The sequence below is a fragment of the Calonectris borealis genome, chromosome 4 (assembly GCF_964195595.1).
Source record: "Calonectris borealis chromosome 4, bCalBor7.hap1.2, whole genome shotgun sequence".
In the NCBI taxonomy this organism is placed as follows: domain Eukaryota; kingdom Metazoa; phylum Chordata; class Aves; order Procellariiformes; family Procellariidae; genus Calonectris; species Calonectris borealis.
In genome coordinates this window covers 60,846,954-60,867,730 of record NC_134315.1, presented here as the reverse complement: position 1 = coordinate 60,867,730, position 20,777 = coordinate 60,846,954, and the positions used below count along the sequence as shown (strand labels likewise).

General features: G+C 44.3%; 1 protein-coding gene across 4 annotated transcripts in view; it reads right to left on the bottom strand.

Moving 5' to 3' along the window:
* Positions 1–14,905: 14,905 nt before the first annotated feature.
* CENPC (centromere protein C) overlaps positions 14,906–20,777 on the bottom strand; it is a 29,424-nt gene continuing 23,552 nt past the window's right edge. For all 4 annotated transcript variants that reach the window (XM_075149813.1, XM_075149811.1, XM_075149815.1 and 1 more), the window contains exon 19: positions 14,906–15,153. Coding sequence is in view for 2 of the 4 variants with exons in the window: in XM_075149811.1 (XP_075005912.1) it covers positions 15,132–15,153 (22 nt within the window). In the remaining 2 variants the exon portion in view is untranslated. The remainder of the gene's footprint in view (positions 15,154–20,777) is intronic.

The window sequence follows — 20,777 nt, the reverse complement described above, 5'->3', positions numbered from 1 at the left end:
AACGGCTTTAAATTTTTTTTTTCTTTAATTTTTCTGCCTGATAGAAGGCAACACTCCTGTTTGCTTCTGCCCTCCCCCATTTTGCGTTACCCTGTGTCTGCACAGGAATAAGCCAGGATGATGAGCATCAGCTACCATTTTTGTAGCAAGGGGAACGGGGGCAGCCAGCACCCCAGGGAGAGGATGGTGCTGCCTCAGCCCTGGAGGATCGCTCGGGATACAGGTGGGTGCTCCGGCAAAAAGCTTGCATGTTTTTCAGCAAAATGTCATTAAAACCTTTGAGGATATTCAGTTCCAGCTGAGACAAATGAGCATTCTCCCAGGGGGAAAATGAAAAAAAAAAAACCACACAGGTGTTTCACTGGAAAATTCACAACCGGCTTTAGTGTTATCATAATACGATACCCTTTTCACCGTGGATCCACAATTTGTTTGCTTTTCCAAGCACGACTGTTTTCCCACCTCTTTTCCCTTATATTCTCTCACATTCATGTTTATCAGTTACGCACAGAAATAAAACTGTTTTATGGTGAATACCCTCATTAATGTGCTTTAAACACTGTTGACTTTAAAATGATCCACTCCAAAGCTCTAAAGGCATTTTTGAGATTAAAAGTATCACTCCCCTTTTAGCACAAACAATGTGAAGGCACCAGGTAGAAGGCAGAGATAGGGGAAAGCCATTTCCAAAGCTGAAGGGGATTCAGGAGATTTAGCTACAGCCTATCCAGCTTAAAATAAAGTTACAGCCCTGTCCTTTCCTATGGCTCACGTCTCTGACAGCAAACGTCATTAAAGCCATACAGAGAGGCATCACTACTTGTTCTGAATTGCTGAAACTTGACGACCGAGAAAATGACGCCAGCTAATGCATACTTCCAGGGCCAAGTCCTTTAGTGGATTTTTTTTTTCCCCTCCATTTAGGCAAGGAACACTGCTAAGGGGAAGCAGTGCAGCAGGAGATGTCTCCGGGCACTGGGTACACATCTTGACGGTGCTGTCAAAATTTAGAGCTTGCCCCTGCTTTGAGGATTCCGGTAGTTTTCCGAAGGCGCTAAATGTCATTTAAGATTTCAGATGCTTTAAATCAAGTTCCCAAGACGTACGAGAACGATCTCCTACCTCATTCACCTGCAACGAGCCTTAAACCTACTTCTGCACATGCACACACCCAAACTGCCTTTGCTTTCAAGTTCAGCTTCCCACTTACTAAAAAAACTAAAAAGGTGAATTATTCATTTCGATGTCAGGCCACACTAGGCGACTTCCATACTCGGCCCAGCTTTGCTGCATAAAAGTCTCCCTTCTTCTTGTGTTTGCAGAGGAAACCAGCTCGTGGTCCTTTCTGCAAGCCAGAGTGCTCCAGCCTCCCAGTAACTCACCACCGCTTCTCTACAGCGCAATAATATTGCACTTTTTGGGACTCCTTGCATAGTTGCTTCTGTTTTTACCCCTGAGCCCATGCAGGTGGGCTGAGGAATCTTTCCCAGGGCCCGAATCAAAGCTGTCCATTCCTGTGGCTGCTCCCTGCTCCCGGCACGCGGTGCCTGCCATGCATCTTCAGAGCAATAACGAAGCTGTCAGTTGCAACCAGCCTTTGTGGATTACCCACATACATTTTGTTCCTGTAAAGCCTCTATTAAGGATGCCATTCCGTGATACATATTTAAGTCAGTATCTCGGCACCACGGCTGCCTGCGTGAGAGAAACCGAGAAACTATTACTGTGAAATTGCCTGCAGCTCTCGAGCACAGGAGGTAGCAACTGGCTAATAGTTTCTTAGACAGCCCTGGCAGATGTGTCAGGTTGCTTCGCAACTGCACACCTCGTGGGAGAGCAACGCACGCAAAGCTCCCCCCTCCTAGTGTCCCCAGCTGTAATTAATCCATAGCATCATTTCTATAGTGTCAGCAGCACCATATGGACCAAGCACTATTTTGCAGGACTAACCACAGAGGAGGAAGATTGCAATTATGTGTCTGATTATTCTCCAGGGCAGCCACGGGTTGTTTTATGGAAGGCAGGAGAGTCTGAAAGGGGTGGGATTGCCACAGATATGGCTAAGGGGAGGAGGACAACCAGTGGAAGATGAAACAGTGGACAAAACTACCTCTCATCTTCTCTACTGCTACCATCCTACACGACACTGCTTCCAGTCTTGCCTACAACGTGAATCCAAAAAGGGCAGCTCCAAAATAAAACATCTATTTGGCATTCAACTCACCAAGCTGTCCACTGCACAGTACGTGTTGAGCGAGCAGTTAAGAAGGGTGCAAGGACACATTACTTTGATACCAACATGACAGCCCCCTCTTCCCACAGCTTATAAAGGGCTCCAGGGAGTTCCCAGTCAGAGCTGAGTGCCTGGTTTCCCACCAGGTATTTAAGTCAATAGCTGTTATGCGCATTTACAGGTCTAGGTTTAGGTGTCTTTGAAAGCCTACCTTAGAAAGAGAGAAAGATTTTTTAAGACAGAACAGCCTCTCTAACCCTGTATTAAAATTATTTTGTTGGCCATGACATTATTTACCAATTATCTACTTAATTTATATGTCTATATTATATGCATAATCAGATTACATATAAGCTGATTTACTCAAGGAGACAACTGAGAAAGATTAAACACTGTGTTTCCTTGGTGGCATCAGCATTACAGCAGCAAAACTCACTCCGTAACCCTGAAGGAGAGGTCAGTGGGTCCTCATGCTCCCATCAGCAGCCCCAAACTGCCCCGTCGGCAGGTTAGCCGTGCCCCAGTGCGCTGGGCAATGCATGTCAGCTGCCCCCAAGGCTCCAAGAAAACCCTACCAAAACAAACAAATGAGCGCACTGTTTCCTTCCTTCCTTCCTCCCCCCCAAATTTGATGTTTACCAGGAATGCTTTTGTCATCAATTCAATGCAGGGGAAAAGAGTTTAAACTGAAAAAATAATAACAACTGCCTGTATTTGAATACACCTTATAGAGACAGTTGAAATAAAGCAGTTATGATCTCTGTGACAGTCGCTACTGCTAATGCCTATCATAAAAGCCAGTAAGGAGGCAGATACGTTGATTTATCATGCATTGCTGCTCCCATATATCTACTTTCTAATAAAAATCTGTGGAATTATTGCTTACGCTGAGCTTCATGTGCCCATATTTGTATTGCTAACCTCTCCTGGAAGATTTCAAAGCTTTATTTATGGGAGGCTTTTATCTACCCCTAGGAAAAGCGCTCACAACGGGAGCATGCCTGCCCCCGAGACTCGAACCCGTTAAGGCTACAGATTTATACCACCCAAATTCCCCAGTCGAGAAACATGCTCTTTATCTAAGCTCTCGACTAAAGCATGGCTCCAACTCATGCTTGCTGGCACTGAGGATACTGGTGACCGGGGATTTTTCTATGAGCCCCAGATAAGTCCTCCAGTACCATCTCTCCAGGCAGAACCACATGTATCACCTAAGCCCTCCTTCTAAAGCACTTAATGTCTGTTTCACAGCCGTATTTTTTTTCTTGCCTAATGCATTGCTTTCTTACCTGCTTTTTAATCTTATCATATAAGGATTTTTTTTAGACTTTAGAATTTTTAAAATTTTTTTTTCTTTTTTTTTTTTTTAGCTTTTACTACCTACACACAGCATGTGCTGAGAGGGGCGACACGTTACTTTGAGCCAAACTATCTTAACTATACTCTTCAGGACAAAGTGGTTCCCTATCTTTTCTCTACAATTCTTGCAGATTATGATGAATTTTGCCAGATTTAATAGCCAAAGAAACATACAAAGTGCCACGCTTAAGAGCTACGAGGTTGTGAGATGAACAAGGTTGATGCTTTGGAGAAAAACACCGGTATTTCCCATGCAAGGCCTGCTTGAGGATGGAGACGGATGCAGCGAGAAGCGAATTCCTGTTTCCACCAGCAGTTTGAAGCTGTGTCCCTCCTACCGTGCCCCTCCAAGCCCCCGAATTCACGCGGAGAGCACATTACCTATGTCCATCTTCAACTGGCATGTTGTCACAGCTCTGACTCTGATCACGGGGAAAGATCAGCATGCAGTCCTGAGCCAAAATGGATTCTTTTGGGAGAAATATCCCGAACCAGAGCTGTCTCTTTGGAAATTTCTCTATACTGGGATTCTTTTCCAGGTTTGGGACACCTGTCCATGTTTTTGCAAAATCTCAGCAAGCAATCGTACAATATGTGATCCCATGGGCACAGCACTGAAGGGGACACACAAAGGACAACATGCTCGATACACGCCATTACTTAAGGGCCGGATTCATATAGCACCCAGCAAGAGTTCTCTTCCAAAAGTTAACTGCTGCTCCGTTTCCTGCCTTGAAACCAAACGGCAGCCCCCTGGTAGCTGCTCCATCACAGCCAAAAAGCAGATCGCACTTAGTTGGGGATGAAGCACAACTCTGACTAAAAAGTAATTAGCATTGGCTAATTAATCAGACAACCTGAATGCATGGATTTTCTAAAGCACGGGCAAGGAGAGCCCACAGGAAAGCAAAGCCCAGTATGCACATATTGCTCCCCAAAAGGGGAGAAACGCCAAGGCAGCGAAGTCAGCCCACCTTCACCATCATTTCAATTTGCCTTAGGATAGTATCAGTGTTGTAAATAACCTCCTTAGAGGAGTTACCTGAAGTATACCAGAAAAATCAGTCCTGCTTAAAGAAAAAGCAATAGAAATATTTGCATGTGCTCAGAATCGGGGCTAGAAAATTATTTCTTGCATCTTCCACTTATTCCCTCATGAAAAATGTTCACAATAAACATTTCTACATTATCTTTTTCTCTGAAATCACACAAACACAATATAGGCCCGTGGAGGATTTAGGGCTTCAGAACTTTATTTTTGCCCTTTTTCCCCTCAAAACATTTTGACTTTTTTTTTCTCTCTCCTGAATCTATTCGGACTATACCTGTCCAAACTGGAGTTTAGCAAATCCATCTGCTTTAATTTTCTTCCCACAAAGAACGCAGGAGCTATTTGGGTTGCAGCTATTACAACAGTCTTTTGACGGATGGGAAAGAAGAGCTGGATTTCACAGCGTCTCCTCCACCAGTCTCCCCTGAAACACCGACAGGCCCCATTGAACTGGACCCAACCCCTCCCGAACCCTAAAGTAAAGCACAGCTGTACGTGCTGGCGGGGAGGCTGGGCAAGGGTTCACACCTCTGCATGATCCTCCTGCGGCAAACAGAGCCAGGGCTGGTACCAAGCCAGCGTCAGCCACGACAACGGCCAAGTGGAAGAGCAGAGACGGAACCCCAGCTGAATTCTCACCATTTTTCACAGCAATCCGGCCCAGCTTATCGTTTTGATGAGAAAGTGCAAAGAGGTGAACTGGGTGAAGGTGCCCGTCTTGGCTCTTTACATGGAAAAGATAGAACTTGTAATCAACCTCACACAAAAAAATACACACCAAATAAACGTTGAGGGCATCAGAAATGAGATGTACTTACTCAGTAACCCCAGCAGCATGATGTCCTGGCTTCACTGAACTCAACACACCTCTTGCTATTGACTTCAATGAGATCCTGAGCTTTCTCGTTATCATTTTAACCGCACTTTGTTGGGGCTGGCTTTGGAGAATCACTTGAAGATGACAGTCAGGTGAGGAGTGAATTCTTGTCCATCTCCCCTGTAAAAAAAAAATGTGGAAAGTCTTAAAAGAATAACAACTTTATTCCACTTCAGCTCTCCAAACCAAAATGAAGAACAGTTTAAATTCAGGGTTTTTTTGTGTATTTGTCAAAAACACTTTATATGGGGGGAAAAAAACCACAAACAGAAAGAATCACCAACAGTTTCTCCCAGACAAATTTTCATTTTTGATTAAATCTATTTCTGATGTGCTCAAGGACGAATCATATCAAGTCTAGGAAATAAGTGTGTGAGAAACTTCCAAGAATAATCAGGATTTACAATGACCTTTTATTCTAGGCAAGCAAAGGCAAGCAGTGTGATGGATACAGAAAAAAATTACTGAGAAACAAGGAAATTTGCATCCAGCACCAGCACAGCGAAGGGGGCACAGAAGTGTGCTCGCTTTACACAGAGGGCTACAGTGCCATGTTATTGCAGACAAATGAAGGGCTTGTATTAAAAATGCATAATTTAATCAAGAGGAAAAGCTACTAATCAGATGGAAATATGCAGACCTGATATTGGTTTTTTAATATTAGTGTTATTAAATTCTGCTATAGTTTCTTACAGAATCACCCAAATGTAAATTAATATAAAGAGAAACAGTTAACAAAATTACAGGACCAGATCAAACATTCCTGCTCGTTTGCAAGCGTCCCGCTGACTTGCGATATTAGGGATGGCACAAAAGGCTTAGGATAAAATACTACATGCGCTGATCTAATAGTATTTTCCCCCATCGGAACAGCTTGAAATGGGCCCCAACGCAGTTGATGGCGCTAAGCGAACGGGAGCTGAGGTTCGGTGCTAGCGTAAGTCTCTGTTTCGGCCCAACGCAGAGCTGCCGCCTCCGTGTGCCATAACCTGAGCACGGCCAGAGGGCTGCCCGCTCCACCTGAAATCTGCCCATGCTACGAGGAGCAGGAAGGTATTCCCTGGGCATAATTCGCCTCCAGAATTAATACCTGCCCTGAGAAAATAGGGCTGAACATTCCTCTAATTTAACTTACTAAAAAGCATTAAAAATATCCTCCATTTGTGCATGCACAAATGATGTGACAGTCATTGCCTCTGCTCAGCATCTCTTGGGCTTGTGGCACCTGCCCTTACCCAAGGCGAGTTTCCAACGTGCCCATTTTACATGAGGGCAAAACAGCTGGGCAGAAAGGGACTGTCACTTGCCAAGCGGAATAGCACCTTGGGGTTAAAGCTAGGAAAGGTCCCCAAGTCCCTTTTCTCATTTGAGCATTTCTGATGTGGCAAACCTCAGCAGAGAGAGATGTGCTTGTCTTGAAACTCCGCCAAGGAACTTGGGGCTCACGTTTCAGACTACGCGCCTGTTTTGCTCTGCTTGAGTTACAGCAAGAAAGTCACTCTGTAACACCATTATTCCAGAAAATGAAGAATTGTTAATATTGACTTGGTTTATAAGAGTGCCTAGAGGCCCTGGCCCCACTGTTTCAAGCAGCGTAGAAACACCAGAAAAATTAGAGTTGTATTTCCCCCCCTCCCCCGTCAGTTAGAACATAAACACTGTAGAGCAGAGATTCTTACTTCTTGTTTGCACAGCACCTTGTACCATAAGGTCCTAATCATTCAGGCATATCTGAACGCACACAAAGAGGATCAAAACAGGTACCGAGCATTTAACGTTAACACTGATTCCCACTGACACTTTATTTGATATCCACATGTGAGAGAAAGAGAAGATGCACAGCAGGAAAGCGAGGGAAATTAAACAGCATGTGTGACCGGTAATACACAAAATTGTTCATTTCACAAAAATAGCTGTGGACTTTTTTAGACCGAAAGCTGATGTGTCAGTCTCACTTCCTACATCTTCTTTATTTTATGTTATTTACCGTATGAGTGTTTGTGACACTCCTCGCACCAGGGGATAAATAAAGGCAAGCCAGATTCCCTCCGCTTCCTTTTTTCCGGGTTTTTACCAGCTGGTACCTCCCCCTGATCGTAGGTCCTGCATGAGCATAACACCGTAGCACTGCACACGCGCGGCCACCGGCAGCATCAGATATCGGCCAGGAAGCTGCTGCTGCTCTCGATTCCCTGCTACGTTACACCAGTGTTAATGAGCAGTAAATAATAATAACGAATCAGCTTTCTTCTGTTGACAGTAAGGCATTCAATATTCGCTGAAGCCACTGGCAACTCAAGGTTCGTTTCCAGAGGCCCCTGCCTAGCAAACGTTGCAATACTGCAAACACCATATATTCTGGAAGAGCAACTCTATGGTATAAACTTCAAAGCACCCCATTCTGCCGGATTAGGAAATCCTTTGCAGATGGCAGATGAAAGAAGCCGGAGGGGACACTCGCCCTCATGGGTTACAGCCTGTCTCATGCAGCGCGCGCCTGGGCTTGACGTCCCCTATCTACCAAAGAAACGCTGCGGCAGAGCCCTCCTGGCTCGCGGGGTGGGGGGGGAGCGGGCAGATGCAGATAAATCCTCAGGGGGTGGTGGGCGCCCTGGCTGAAAGGGTTGCGTTAAGCCATGCCGCCACACGGTTAGGCTCGGGCAACGTCCCTCTGAGCTGCAATCCCACCTCGGTTTTGCTTCCTACCACAGCAGCATATCCTCCAAAAGGAGAAGCCCAGCTCCCTCTAAAGTCAAGTTCCCCACAATCCCCAGAGAAATCTCGCGGGTTTAGGAGAAGCAGCCAAAGCACAGTGCTATAACCAGGCCCAGCAGCGCGGCAACGGGGGGAGCTTACACGTATGCGCTGCTCACACGAGACCCCTGCTAGGCAGCAACAAAATCCTAAACAGTCTTCCAAGCTAACGCACCGAGCAGTGCCTTCGTCTTGCTGTAAACATTTCTGGCTTTAACCAACATGTTAGGCAGAGTTAGTCCTCGCTGATTTGAGCCGGGAAACATGGGGTAGTTCCCAGGCCAACAAGCGTTGTCCCAGGTGGCTTCTCCTGTCTGTGACACAGAGCTGGCACCACCGTCCTCACATTTGGGACTTCTGCTGTCCCAACCCTCCTAATAACTGTGCAATAGAGCAGTGCTATTACCCAGGACTGAGAGTCAGGAGGCAAAGGCGCTCGGGCAGACTGATGACAGAGTGTGGACAGGACCCTGCCCCTCAGCTGGAATCAGATGTCATTGGCTTGGTCACTGGTAAGCATGAAATTTAGGAAGATCCCCAGTAAAATGTAGTAGCTAAAGGCACACCATTTCCTGAAACTCTTAAAAGACCAAAGCACTGGTATTACCCACTCTGTTTCCATCGCCTTTTTGGTGTCCCCTTTATTCCATGGAGGCTGCTACCGAGTTAACAGCTAGGAATTGAAGACGTGGAAGGAATACGTATGAGCGAATCAAGAGGACAATTCTTTAACTTCTTGAAGGTTTTGGAAACAAAACACTAGAAGGAAGACTTAGCAATTGAATTCCACTTCACTAGAGGGAGAACCATTTCTAAAAGAAGAAATAATCATCAAGATGGAAATACAACAGTTGAGCAACAGGTCTGGAAGGGAACAAAAGATGGGGCTTTCTGCTGAAAGCCTTGCAGCAGTCTTGTCCTACACTTTATTGGCCTCTAGTGGAAAACAGAAGCTATGTCTTGCGATCACAAAACTTCATTTACAGAGCACAGGGGAAAATATACCATTCCCCATACAGAGTTCGAATACATATCTGACGAAGGAATGCAAGGCATGTGACTAAAAAGGACGACTGTTCTGCATTAGCTACATACACAGTCTTGGTATTGCTATCATTCAGGGAAGACATTGAGTTAAATATTAGTTCTTTTCTACATATGTTCCCATTCAGGTGCGCCTCTTAGCTGTCTGCCATAAAAGAAATAAAATTTCACCTGCAGAGGCACTAAGTTTGTCAATATTTGGGCTAGAAGTTCCATGCCATTGTATGTGCTCCACTGGATGTTAACCCTCGCAGCACTCAGACCGCAGCAGTTTGGCTATAAAGTAGACTCTAAAATAAGGAGTTCAGTTGCTATCTTCTGTAAACACAGGCTCTCAAAATGAAAACATATGCCTGTATGGAGCAGGCAGCGATTGTGATAGCAGTTCTGCCTAGGTATAAATTTAGTGATTCAAAACCCATGGCTCCAGTTTCCATGGATATAAACGGAGACAACTCTCCTCAATTAATTAAAAATACAAACCATAATCAAAAGAAAGCACTAAGTAGGAGCACAGGAGCAAACCTCCAAAAAGGGAAGTCAATGAAGGGCAGTAGGCTCAGCGCAGAGATATTGGATAGCATCAAAGAGCAAGTCATCTGTTGGACAGAGCAGAGCTCTCAAAACCAGAGCCAGCTAAAAAGCAGACGCCGCCCCCAGCAGAACTGTGCGCACCAGCAGTGAACGGATACCCCCTGCGCAGAGAAGGGATGCGGATCGCTGGCGGACGCTGGCCTCCTCCGGCTGAGTATAAATCTCTGTGCATCCCTCCAACAGCTCCGTCAGCTTGGCTTGGTTTCCTCCCTCCTCCGACGCCTGCCTTCTGGAGCCCAGGGCAGCGCGGCAAGGTTTGCTCCCTGGGGAACGGCATCCCTCACGGCAGCCTTGAGATGGCGGAAGGCAGATGGCAGCACCGTACTCGGCAGCGAGCAGACCGCTCGGCTGGCATTCAGCAGGGGCACGGCCCTGCACCCAGCTCCGAGGATGCGCCTTCGATCCTCTGCAGAGGCTTGGCACTCTGGAGCCTCGGTACACAGGAAAAGGGAGAAGAGCAACAAGCACTCTCAAACCTGGGAAAAAACTTATTCAAAACATATTTTCGGTGTATTTTGACTGGGTTTTGTGTCAATTTTCTCCTGCATTCATTTTAGCAGCCTCCATGCTAGCCTAGGGTGCAGAGGCATGCCATTAGAAGCTTCTTTGGAGGATGAACGGCCCAAAAAAAGCAAACAAACAAAACAAACCCATGCCAAAACAACACAGCATTCATTCATTCAGAGTGAGATGATGTGAGCTACCGAACAAATCTGAAAAAAAAACATTTTTGAAAGCCAAGTGCAGTCTTCGACTTGTTCTGGGTCAAATTGCTTGCACCCCCTGTTTACCTTCAAGGAGAGAAGGGAAGAGACACCAACGCCCAAAAGCCACCATGTTAATATTTTTTGCCAATTCAGAAGTGTTCACACCACCCACCCTGTGTGTGAGTGAGTGAGAGAAATGTAACCAGCAGCAGGGAAACTCTATGCAGTAAATACCAGGCTACCTCTTGCTGAAGTTCCCTTGACCCAGTGCTGGCCCAAGTGCCTTTTTTTCTGCAACATTTAGCAGAGTAACCTAAAGCAGCCTGATTTTTATGCCGTGAACGTAAAATAATCAAGCACAGGGCTTTGAGTCCATGAATCCTCAGGGCTGGCTGAACTCCCATCTGTAAATCCTACAGATTAGTTATATTATGTTTATTTCCTTCATGAGGAAAGGAAAAAAAAAAAAAGAAAAAAGATTAAATACAATCAGTCTGAGCTGGAAACAGGCTTCTCTCCGCCTCTTGCACAGGCTGGGATAGAAGTAGAAAGCAGATACGATGGCAGTAGGACCGGTGTATGGCAGAGCTTCACCAGGCTGGGGCAGCACCAGAAGCAAAGCAAGGTTACTGTGGCACAGGAAAGCTTTCCCCAGTGGCAAGAGAGGCAGCCGGGAGAGCTTTCCACACCTCATCCTTTAGCTTTCTTTGCACAACATAATGAACTCCACTCTACAGTCTTAATTCCTTAGGCTGCAAAACATTTGGCACTGGTTCAATATATATTCTTTCAGTTAAGCGTGTGTATGGATAATACCCAGTTCAAAACAGAAAAGGAAAAAAAAAAAAAAAATCACACGATCCTTAACAGACAAGTTAAACCTGCTTCCCTGCAGAGGAATGAGAGTCTTATTTTAGTAATAGCTGAATCACATGAGAAAGCAGTCACAGGGTGTACCAGCAGACCACATACCAGTGTGACCACCTTGCTTCCTACAGGAGAGAAGGATCCTTTTAACTCAAGATACTGAAAATACTCAAAAGACTCCCCTGAGCTGCCAAAGGTGTGTAATAAATGTGACTTTTAATAATCTCTTCTACCACCAGACAACGTGGAGCTTCTGAGGCTGTTCTCAAGTCCCAGGTACAAGCATTTGCCTTTACATCCACCACATCTCAAGGCACAGATGAGCACACGAGCTGAGAACTGGCTTGGTAATCCCCGAGCGGCGACTCTGTGGCTCGCGGCACATGCCGAGCAAGTAACTCACGTGCCATGCCTCAACTGGGCCACAGTATAACCACCAGCACCTTGGCTTGGTCCTGGGCCGCTGGATAACCTGCCTCCTCCCACTGTGCAGGGGAGAAAGCCAGCTGATTGGGATAATTTTTAAGACCAGTACTTTACTTTTTATCCACTAAGATTAAAAAATTTAAGTTGAATTCTTTTACACGCAAGAGAAAGATCAGCCTCAGCTTCTCTTGTGCCCCCTATGAATTATGCACCTTACCTGTTTATCACTTCTTACAACTCCTGAAACTTTTTAGACCTTCCAGTGACATGACAAACTTGAAACAGTACATCTATGATCACTGGAGGAACTGAAAAAACACCACACCACACTTCAAAAAAAAAAAAGAACCAATACAAAGATACAAGACAAAGCAGCTCCTTGCTTCCTAAAAGTTAATACTGGGTCACCATACAGATTTTACTGGAACTGCCGTCCTTCTGTGAAGTTATGACTGAGTCTAGTTGGCATAGGAAGGGCACATGTTCTGATTCTTCCAGGTTAAGGCAGGTAAAAGAAAAAGATGTATTAACAATCTTCCTGCTTATCAAAATACAGAACATGATATATGTAGTTATTGCTCTGTTTCTGTCCAATGCATTGATTTGATCCAATTAACGAAGAAACTGTGATGGACTGCTCTGGATGAAAGCACCTCCAAAACGCTGCAGTGAAGAAAAGCGTCAGACCGCAAGCACAAGAGAGCACGACCCCGTCTGAACAGTCAGGATGAGGAAAGAGTCCCCAGACCCGTGTCCTGCTGGAGGGATCCTACGCAGCAGCTGACCAGAACACACCAGCGCTCAAGTCCCATCAGTTTTAGGCAAGAAGGCAGCGCCAGCCTCCCCTCCCCGTCCTGCACAGCCCAGGAGCACACGTGCTATGGACGTGCGCCCACTGACCCAGGCAGGCAGAAGAGCCGAGAGACGGCTGAGTGTTAGAGCCGGATTCTCCGCTGCTTTAGTTAATGGTAAATACTTACTGGAATTGAGACAGGGCTTCAAGAACCACTTCAGCAGGGCTCTCGCTGCCAAAATGCTAACAAGTGCTGCTTGGGCAGGGTTGATGGGAATGGCTGTTGTAAACGGAGCTTATAGAACCTTCCAGGAGTGGAAAACCCCTCTTGCTCCCTTTTCTGCAACATTTAAAGAACTTAATACACTCTCATTCATAGCATAGTACACTGTTGTCCTGTTGTTCAGGAGAAGATTTTTTTCTCACCCTCTCAACCTTCAAAAATTTTTTTGGTTCCACAACTGTTTTAATAGTGATCCAGACTCCCAAGTTTTAAATGCTGGACAACTCTACAATGCTTGGCTTATAACAAAAACAGTGAGTTTAGATGAGGCAAAGCTACTTTAAAAAAAAACAACCAAACACCACTACTAAAAAGAAACCCAACAACCACCACCCAGCACTATGCATAGTATACTTGAGTCCAGTTTGGATTTTAAATCATTCCTAGGGAGACCGACAACCTACAGTAAAGATTTTTTGAGAAAATGAGCTCGTTGCTGTGGAATTAATAATAGATCTATGCAGATTGATATTCCCAAGAGATAAAGGGAAAGGGAAAAATATTAAAAAACGAATGCTCCTGGCAAATGAAAAACTAATGGACCGTATTTTCCTGAAGGGATGGGAGGTGCTTTCATTTTATTTCACTCTGATGACTATGCGAGACCTGCCGTAATGGGTAACTCTCAGGGAGAACCATTTCCAGCTAAATGGAAACACCTTGAAAATTTCATAGAGAATGTGGAGGAGAGTGTAAATCATCACATAACACAACCGAAGAGCACCGAATGATCACGACACTGCAGCAGAATGTAGTTCTGTTTATGATTTACCTGAAAAACAAAAGAATTCTGCAATGTTTCAACCCAGAGTTTCTGTGTAACTACGGCAGGAGCAGCAGGGATTCGAATTGGAACCAAAGCCACTGTCAACTAGGAACATTGTTTTTTCAAAGCTAATCTGTATTGGCATCTGAGGTTTAACAAGGCCAAGTGCCGGGTCCTGCACTTGGGTCACAACAACCCCGTGCAACGCTACAGGCTTGGGGAAGAGTGGCTGGAAAGCTGCCCAGAGGAAAAGGAACTGGGGGTGCTGGTTGACAGCCGGCTGAACATGAGCCGGCAGTGTGCTCAGGTGGCCAAGAAGGCCAACGGCATCCTGGCCTGTATCAGAAATAGTGTGGCCAGCAGGAATAGGGAGGTGATCGTGCCCCTGTACTCGGCACTGGTGAGGCCGCACCTCGAATCCTGTGTTCAGTTTTGGGCCCCTCACTACAAGAAGGACATGGAGGTGCTGGAGCGCGTCCAGAGGAGGGCAACGAAGCTGGTGAAGGGCCTGGAGCACAAGTCTTATGAGGAGCGGCTGAGGGAACTGGGGTTGTTTAGTCTGGAGAAGAGGAGGCTGAGGGGAGACCTCATCGCGCTCTACAACTACCTGGAAGGAGGTTGTAGCGAGGTGGGTGTTGGTCTCTTCTCCCAAGTAACTAGTGATAGGACGAGAGGAAACGGCCTCAAGTTGCACCAAGAGAGGTTTAGATTGGACAGTAGGAAAAATTTCTTCACCCAAAGGGTTATCAAGCCTTGGAACAGGCTGCCCAGGGAAGTGGTTGAGTCACCATCCCTGGGGCTATTTAAAAGACGTGTAGACGTGTCACTTAGGGACATGGTTTAGTGGTGGACTTGCAGTGCTAGGTTAACGGTTGGATGTGATATTAAAGGTCTTTTCCAACCTAAATGATTCTATGTTTCTACTCCATGAAAAATATTTTACTTTCAAACTCCTTTTAAGAGTTTCAACAACTCCAATGGAACAGTTGAAAGATTTCACTGTTGGTGACATCCTTGAAGCCACTCAAGGTAGCTCACATTATTTATAAATATTTACAAGTCAAACTCATGCAGTTACCTGCATTTTCAAAACTGCACAGACTACTAGAAAATTAATTCTTAAATTATTTAGAAATCAAAGAAATCAAACCTGATTTGCATTACTTAATATTTATTGATACAAAAGAAAAAATAATTTGTAACAAACCATGTATTTACAATTTATACTGGAAAAAGATCTTTTAAGATCAATGAAACAACGTGCCTGTAAAACTGGGGTGTATTTCCAGTTGGATGGTAGTTACAGTGTTCTTTAAAACTCCTTTGCGTTAGACGATCTTCAATTTGCAGGCAAAGTTATGGGGAAGAGGTCTCCAACTACATGCTTCTTGCTTTTGGTCTAAATTATATAAAGAATAGAAATTAGTTCAAATTAACACAGTTAAAAAAAGGCCTGTGCCATAATATTAGGGAGTTACTCGACAGTAAAGTGGAGCAACTGCAAATTGTACTCACAGCAGCAAGGACATTAGAGCATTCACATATTCCAGTGGCAAATCAATAAAAATATTAGTATCATTTTAATTATGCTCAAGAGAGCATATTACCTAATTTAATTTAACTAACAGTGGTCGCTAACCAATGCGTTCCTCTGTGCAAAGTTTAGAGTTGTCAAAGCCGCACCCGGTTGTGACACTGGCACTTGTTCTGCATGTATTTTCTCATGCTATCTCTAATATGAAATGTTGTATTTTGTGTAGGACCAAGAGGCCTCAGTAGTTAATGTGTGCGAGTTTCATGCTATTGTGTGTATTTTAATTCACTTAAGCTCAGGTTTAGACAAACAGTCCACAATCTATGATTTACAGTCCCAAAGGTCACACAAAGCTGCTGATAGTAGGGAAAAGTCCAAGAATTAAAACTGTTGCCAACTGAGAGAATAACGTCTGATGCAACTCACCACATCAGGTGACAGCTGAGGACTATTACTCCAGATGTAGACTTACATGGAAAAAGCAGCCACTTGATAGCCTGGGCTGCACAAGATGCCAAATTTTCAAGCTGGTTTAAAACCCGCATACAGAACGAAGACTGCTGTTAGGACTTGCAAGTGAAAATAACAGCCCGCTATCAACATATCTTATACTAAAATGTCTTGGGGTATATATGCAGAAAATTCTTAGTTAATTCCCCAAAACTGATCAGTGGACTTCTCATCAAACGCAGGTACGTGTCTTCCTTAGAGGGACACCTCAGAGCAAAGACCAGAAGGGGAAAGTTAAAGCTGACAGTTGCAACACAACTTAGTATGCACATTCATCTTTTACTACAGAGAAAGGGAAAACAGTGGCTGTTCACCGGTGGCCAAGCCCTCTGGCACACCCCGCACACCCCTCCGGTTGGCATATTCATGGCCTGCTGTGTGACACGGGAAAGGCCTCCACTTGAGGTGTACGGCATAAGGGTCCTCCCAACACACACGTGAACTAAACTTATAGAGGAGCAGCTTCCATAGCATGGGAGTCTCTGATTTCACAGAACGGTTGAGATTGGAACGGACCTCTGGAAGTCATCTGGTCCAACCCTCCTGCTCAAGCAGGACCACCTAGAGCCGGCTGCCCTGGATCCAGATACACTCTTTCCCCACATATGAACTTTTGCCTCCTGATCTCTTCTGTACCTCTTGACCTCTCCACAGCAACCACAGTGATAAGAATGAGGATGCCAAGTGTGTACACACACACTCCAATGTACTTTGCAAAGACACGCGCCCGCCCACTGGCAATAAGTAGGGTAGAACAGAGATAGAATCATAGAATCATAGAATCATTAAGGTTGGAAAAGACCTCTAAGATCATTGAGTCCAACCATCAACCCAACACACCATGCCCACTACACCATGTCCCTAAGCGCCTCATCTGCACGTCTTTTAAATACTTCCAGGGATGGTGACTCAACCACTTCCCTGGGCAGCCTGTTCCAAGGCCTGACCACTCTTTCAGTAAAGAAATTTTTCCTAATGTCTAATCTAAACCTCCCTTGGCGCAACTTGAGGCCATTTCCTCTCGTCCTATCGCTAGATGGCAGGTTCTGAACTGTGTGGACAGAGCTGTTCTACCTGGAAGGATATGTCAAATGAGCTTGGTCAGGTCTCAGCTCTGTCTCTAAAAGAAATGTATGAAGGTGATCCTGAAGGGCCACCCGCTCCTCCAGCTTATTCAGTCCAGGCTCCTCCTTAGACACCGCAGAAACATCAAAAACCAGGAAGATTATTTTCTCCTGGCATTTACCAGAAAAGTCAGGCAGCAACGGGGTGTGAGAGGGCATATGCGTCCACATCCATATTTGCAGCAACGGGCATGCACTGCCATGCTAGACCTCTGTGCCAAAAGCAGCTGGTGCCAAACGGCATTCCCACTGGCAAAGAGGAATGAAGATGTACGAGCAGGTGAATGCCTGGACTAGCCTGCCAAATACAAAATCAGGGTATGGCGTGGTGCCTAAGTGATGGCTGAGCCACGGCAAGATTGTGCCAAGGCAAAGGAAGTCACCAGCATGCTGAATTAGCGCTACAAGAGGAGCAAAAAGCACAATGCTACGATGCTCTGGGATAAGTCTGGCCAGGAATGGTGCTGGGACGGATTCAAACACAGCCAGCCTGAACAGATGGATGAGGCTCAAGGGGATCCATGCAGGCCTGAAGTGGTCTCGGTTCTGCTTCTGCAGTCTGGAAAGTGGCAGATAACGACGATAACATACCCCTTGCCAGTGACATCCTAAGCCAACCTTCTTGAGATTAAAACTACACAAAAGTCTTTCAAAGAATGGAGGCCAAAGGAAGCTTTGCATCACTTCTCTGAGCAAGCAAATTGGGAGCTTTGCCAGGCCCTGTACAAAGCTTGAAGGAGAGATAGCAAAGGAACCTTCAGGCACAAGAACACCTCTGAAATAATTCAAATACCTGGAACTGAGTTAGAAAAATGATACAATCCTGGCAAGTGGCACCAAGACAAAAAAGACAACTTTGGTAAGGGAAATGCATCCAAAAAAGGCAAGAAATTAGTTTAGGCAGCAAGACAAAAAATGAAGGAGCAGATTGAAACTTGATGCAGCAGCTGCGCTGAAACAGTGGCAGGTGAATGTCTCATCCCACAGCCTGCTCCAAGGGTAAGGGGAATAAAAAAAAAAAGAGACAAAAGCACATCTTTCGCAGATACTTCAAGGAGACAACTGCCAGCTTGCATAGCAGGCCAGAGTGCATCACACTGGCACCATGTGCACACGGAATTTCATGAAGAAAAGGAAATTACTATGTGTAATTACTATTACACCTTTTTTAATACATGAGGAGATCCCTTCTTTGTAATTTCTGAAATAATTCAAGTTCCAGATAAGTGCACCAAAAAAAAAGTGGACATTTAAGCAAATTCTTAGCCTGTGCATGTGTCCAATTAATTAAGGCAGGTTTTGTACCTCATCAGCATCACAGTTCCATGGAAATGGGGAAGGAGGGGCGCAGGAGGACTGGAGCATGCACCTCATTTGCAACCCTCAGCATCTCACCAGAGATGAGCTTTGCAAGCTTAAAAAGTCCTTCAGAAGGGGAGCTAAATTATTTTCAGTAAAAACAATATTACCATTATAGTCCCCCCCTCTTTTTTTCCATCAAGAAACACAAGTATGTCATGCAGTGTGAGCGCAGGATGTAAACAACAGAAGCCATTTCATGACAAGGTAATGATTTCTGTGAACTTAAGTGGGGTTAGCAACTGAACAAAATGAAACTATTCTATATTCTGGAAAGATAATTCACTCAATGTAATTTGTTTGAAAGGTTAAACAGGATGCTAACATGGATTCGGTATGCCACAAAATGTAGAGGCAAATAAAGCAAACATTTAGAGTTACTTTATCTTTAAAACACAGCGGGGCTTTTTCGCTAGCTAAAATACTGTTCAAGTCTGGCAGCTGTGTTCTAATTTATTCCTGCAGCGACCTCTGTGCTTTACCTATGAATTACCTTAAGAGTGCACAGCAAAGCTTAGTCGCTCAACAGGCAAATGTCTGCTGCTACTAATATGAAGAAAATCAGCTGTAATAAAAGTCGGAGAGCATTTGCTGGATGCAAAAAGGCCCCTGCAATTATCACTTAATTGTCCTTCATGGGCCAATACTGGGAGTCTCATACTTTCCCCTTAAGGTTGATCCCTCCTTCAGCACTTTTTCTTAACTGGCTACTTAATTAGTCTTCCTTCTGGGCTTAATTGTAAATTTGTTTTGATTAATTAGCCTCAGAGCTGACTTGGCACTAACTGAAATATAGGAGAAATGCTTAGTTTCTTCAGTGTATAGGCTATGCATCCTAGGGGAGCCCCCTCTTTGTCAGCAATAAAACTTCAAGTTCAGATTGTGTTTGAAAAAAACTTCTTCATAATTAACTTTCATTTCTTGTAACTGCCCCCTCTGTACTACAACACAAAAGCGATGATAACATAAAGAAAGGATAAAATTCAGTAAGTTTAGGCCTCTTGTTCAGTGGATTATACATCATTTGCATTAGCTGAATCCTGCAGTTTTAGATAGGATGACTTAATGCTCTTTTACGCAAGTGATCATAGCACTACTGGAATCCCAAACCACGAGTGTAGGTTACCAGCACAGAGCTGTGTTCTCATGGCACCGATACCGGCAAGGTTTCCCTTATCCATCGGAAGAGTCATGTTCTGCTCTTCCAAAAGTTATTGAATTTCATTGAAAACCCTTTGTATAACCTAGACAAGCCAGTCTGCAACACCTTTGGACACTACTATAGCTCTTCATTATGTTTACACCTCTCATATCACTCCTTTCCTCTCCCTCTTTATGGCACGTGGATTCCAGAAGACAGCCACACAGCATTACCATGCATCTGCCATCTTGATCAATTCTCGTTTCAGCTACTGTTACTGAAAACACAGGAAAAGGCAACTTCAAACACCATGACCATGAAAAAATTTAATAAGCTAAATAAAATAATATGTTAACAGCTATTGTACCCATTTTAATAAACTTCCTAAATAATTGTCAAGAGTACTGCAATTCTTCAGTTTTCAAATTTAAAAGTCTTTACCTATCAAGCTGCAAAGAGAAGTTAAAAATCTTACTCGGGACATTAATATGTTTTCCTGTGAACGCTTTTAGATTTTCATCTCAACTGAACAGTCAGATTGAGAAAGTAAACACTTTGCTTCTTTCAGCTCCTTGTTTCAATTATTGCCCCTCTTGTGCTCCACACAAGAAAAGACTGCAGAAGAAGTGCAAAGTAAATGTGGTTTTACAACCTTTTGTGTGCGCCTTTACTTGGGCATAGGAGTTTAAATGAAGCAAACCAGAATAGGAGCTTTGTGGGTGGGCTTAAGAACACAGGCTCTGCAGGCGCTCCTTTTAACGTATTCATTCCCTAAGATCTGCAGCCAACTGTTTTGACTGAGGATAAACTACTGCATTCATCTTAGAACTGGACCACAGGAATCACTTTGGTTGTGAAATCCTAAATGAAGCTTTTCCATGCAACCTGAGAAATGTTTGACTTCGAGATGTCTTCTGTCTACATTTGTGAACATCCATGAAGTGATAGGATATTCTGAAGAGGAAATGTATCAGTTTGGAAAGTCTAAGATATTCAGTTACAACAGCTGTCAATACCATTAAAGAGGCATGTTTCATACTCTTCAGTTAGATGTATTATCTGCAATCAATCACCACTTAAAGTAAATCCTGTATTATAGAAGACATCATGCAACAGAGTCTATACATCAGTAGAAATGTAAGAAATGCCTTTTCAGCTGTTATGAAATGAGGAAATAGCTCTCTAGTTTTATTGCGTTCCCCAAATGTTAAAATCATCTGCAGATAACCAATTCAGCTGCGTACTTGAAAAACAGAAGAAATGGTATATGGGCCTCAACAGTTTGTTTTATTGGCGCTGTTTATTTTTCTGTAATTACTCAGCTCATATTCTCCTATTTTATGTTTACAAAGTTG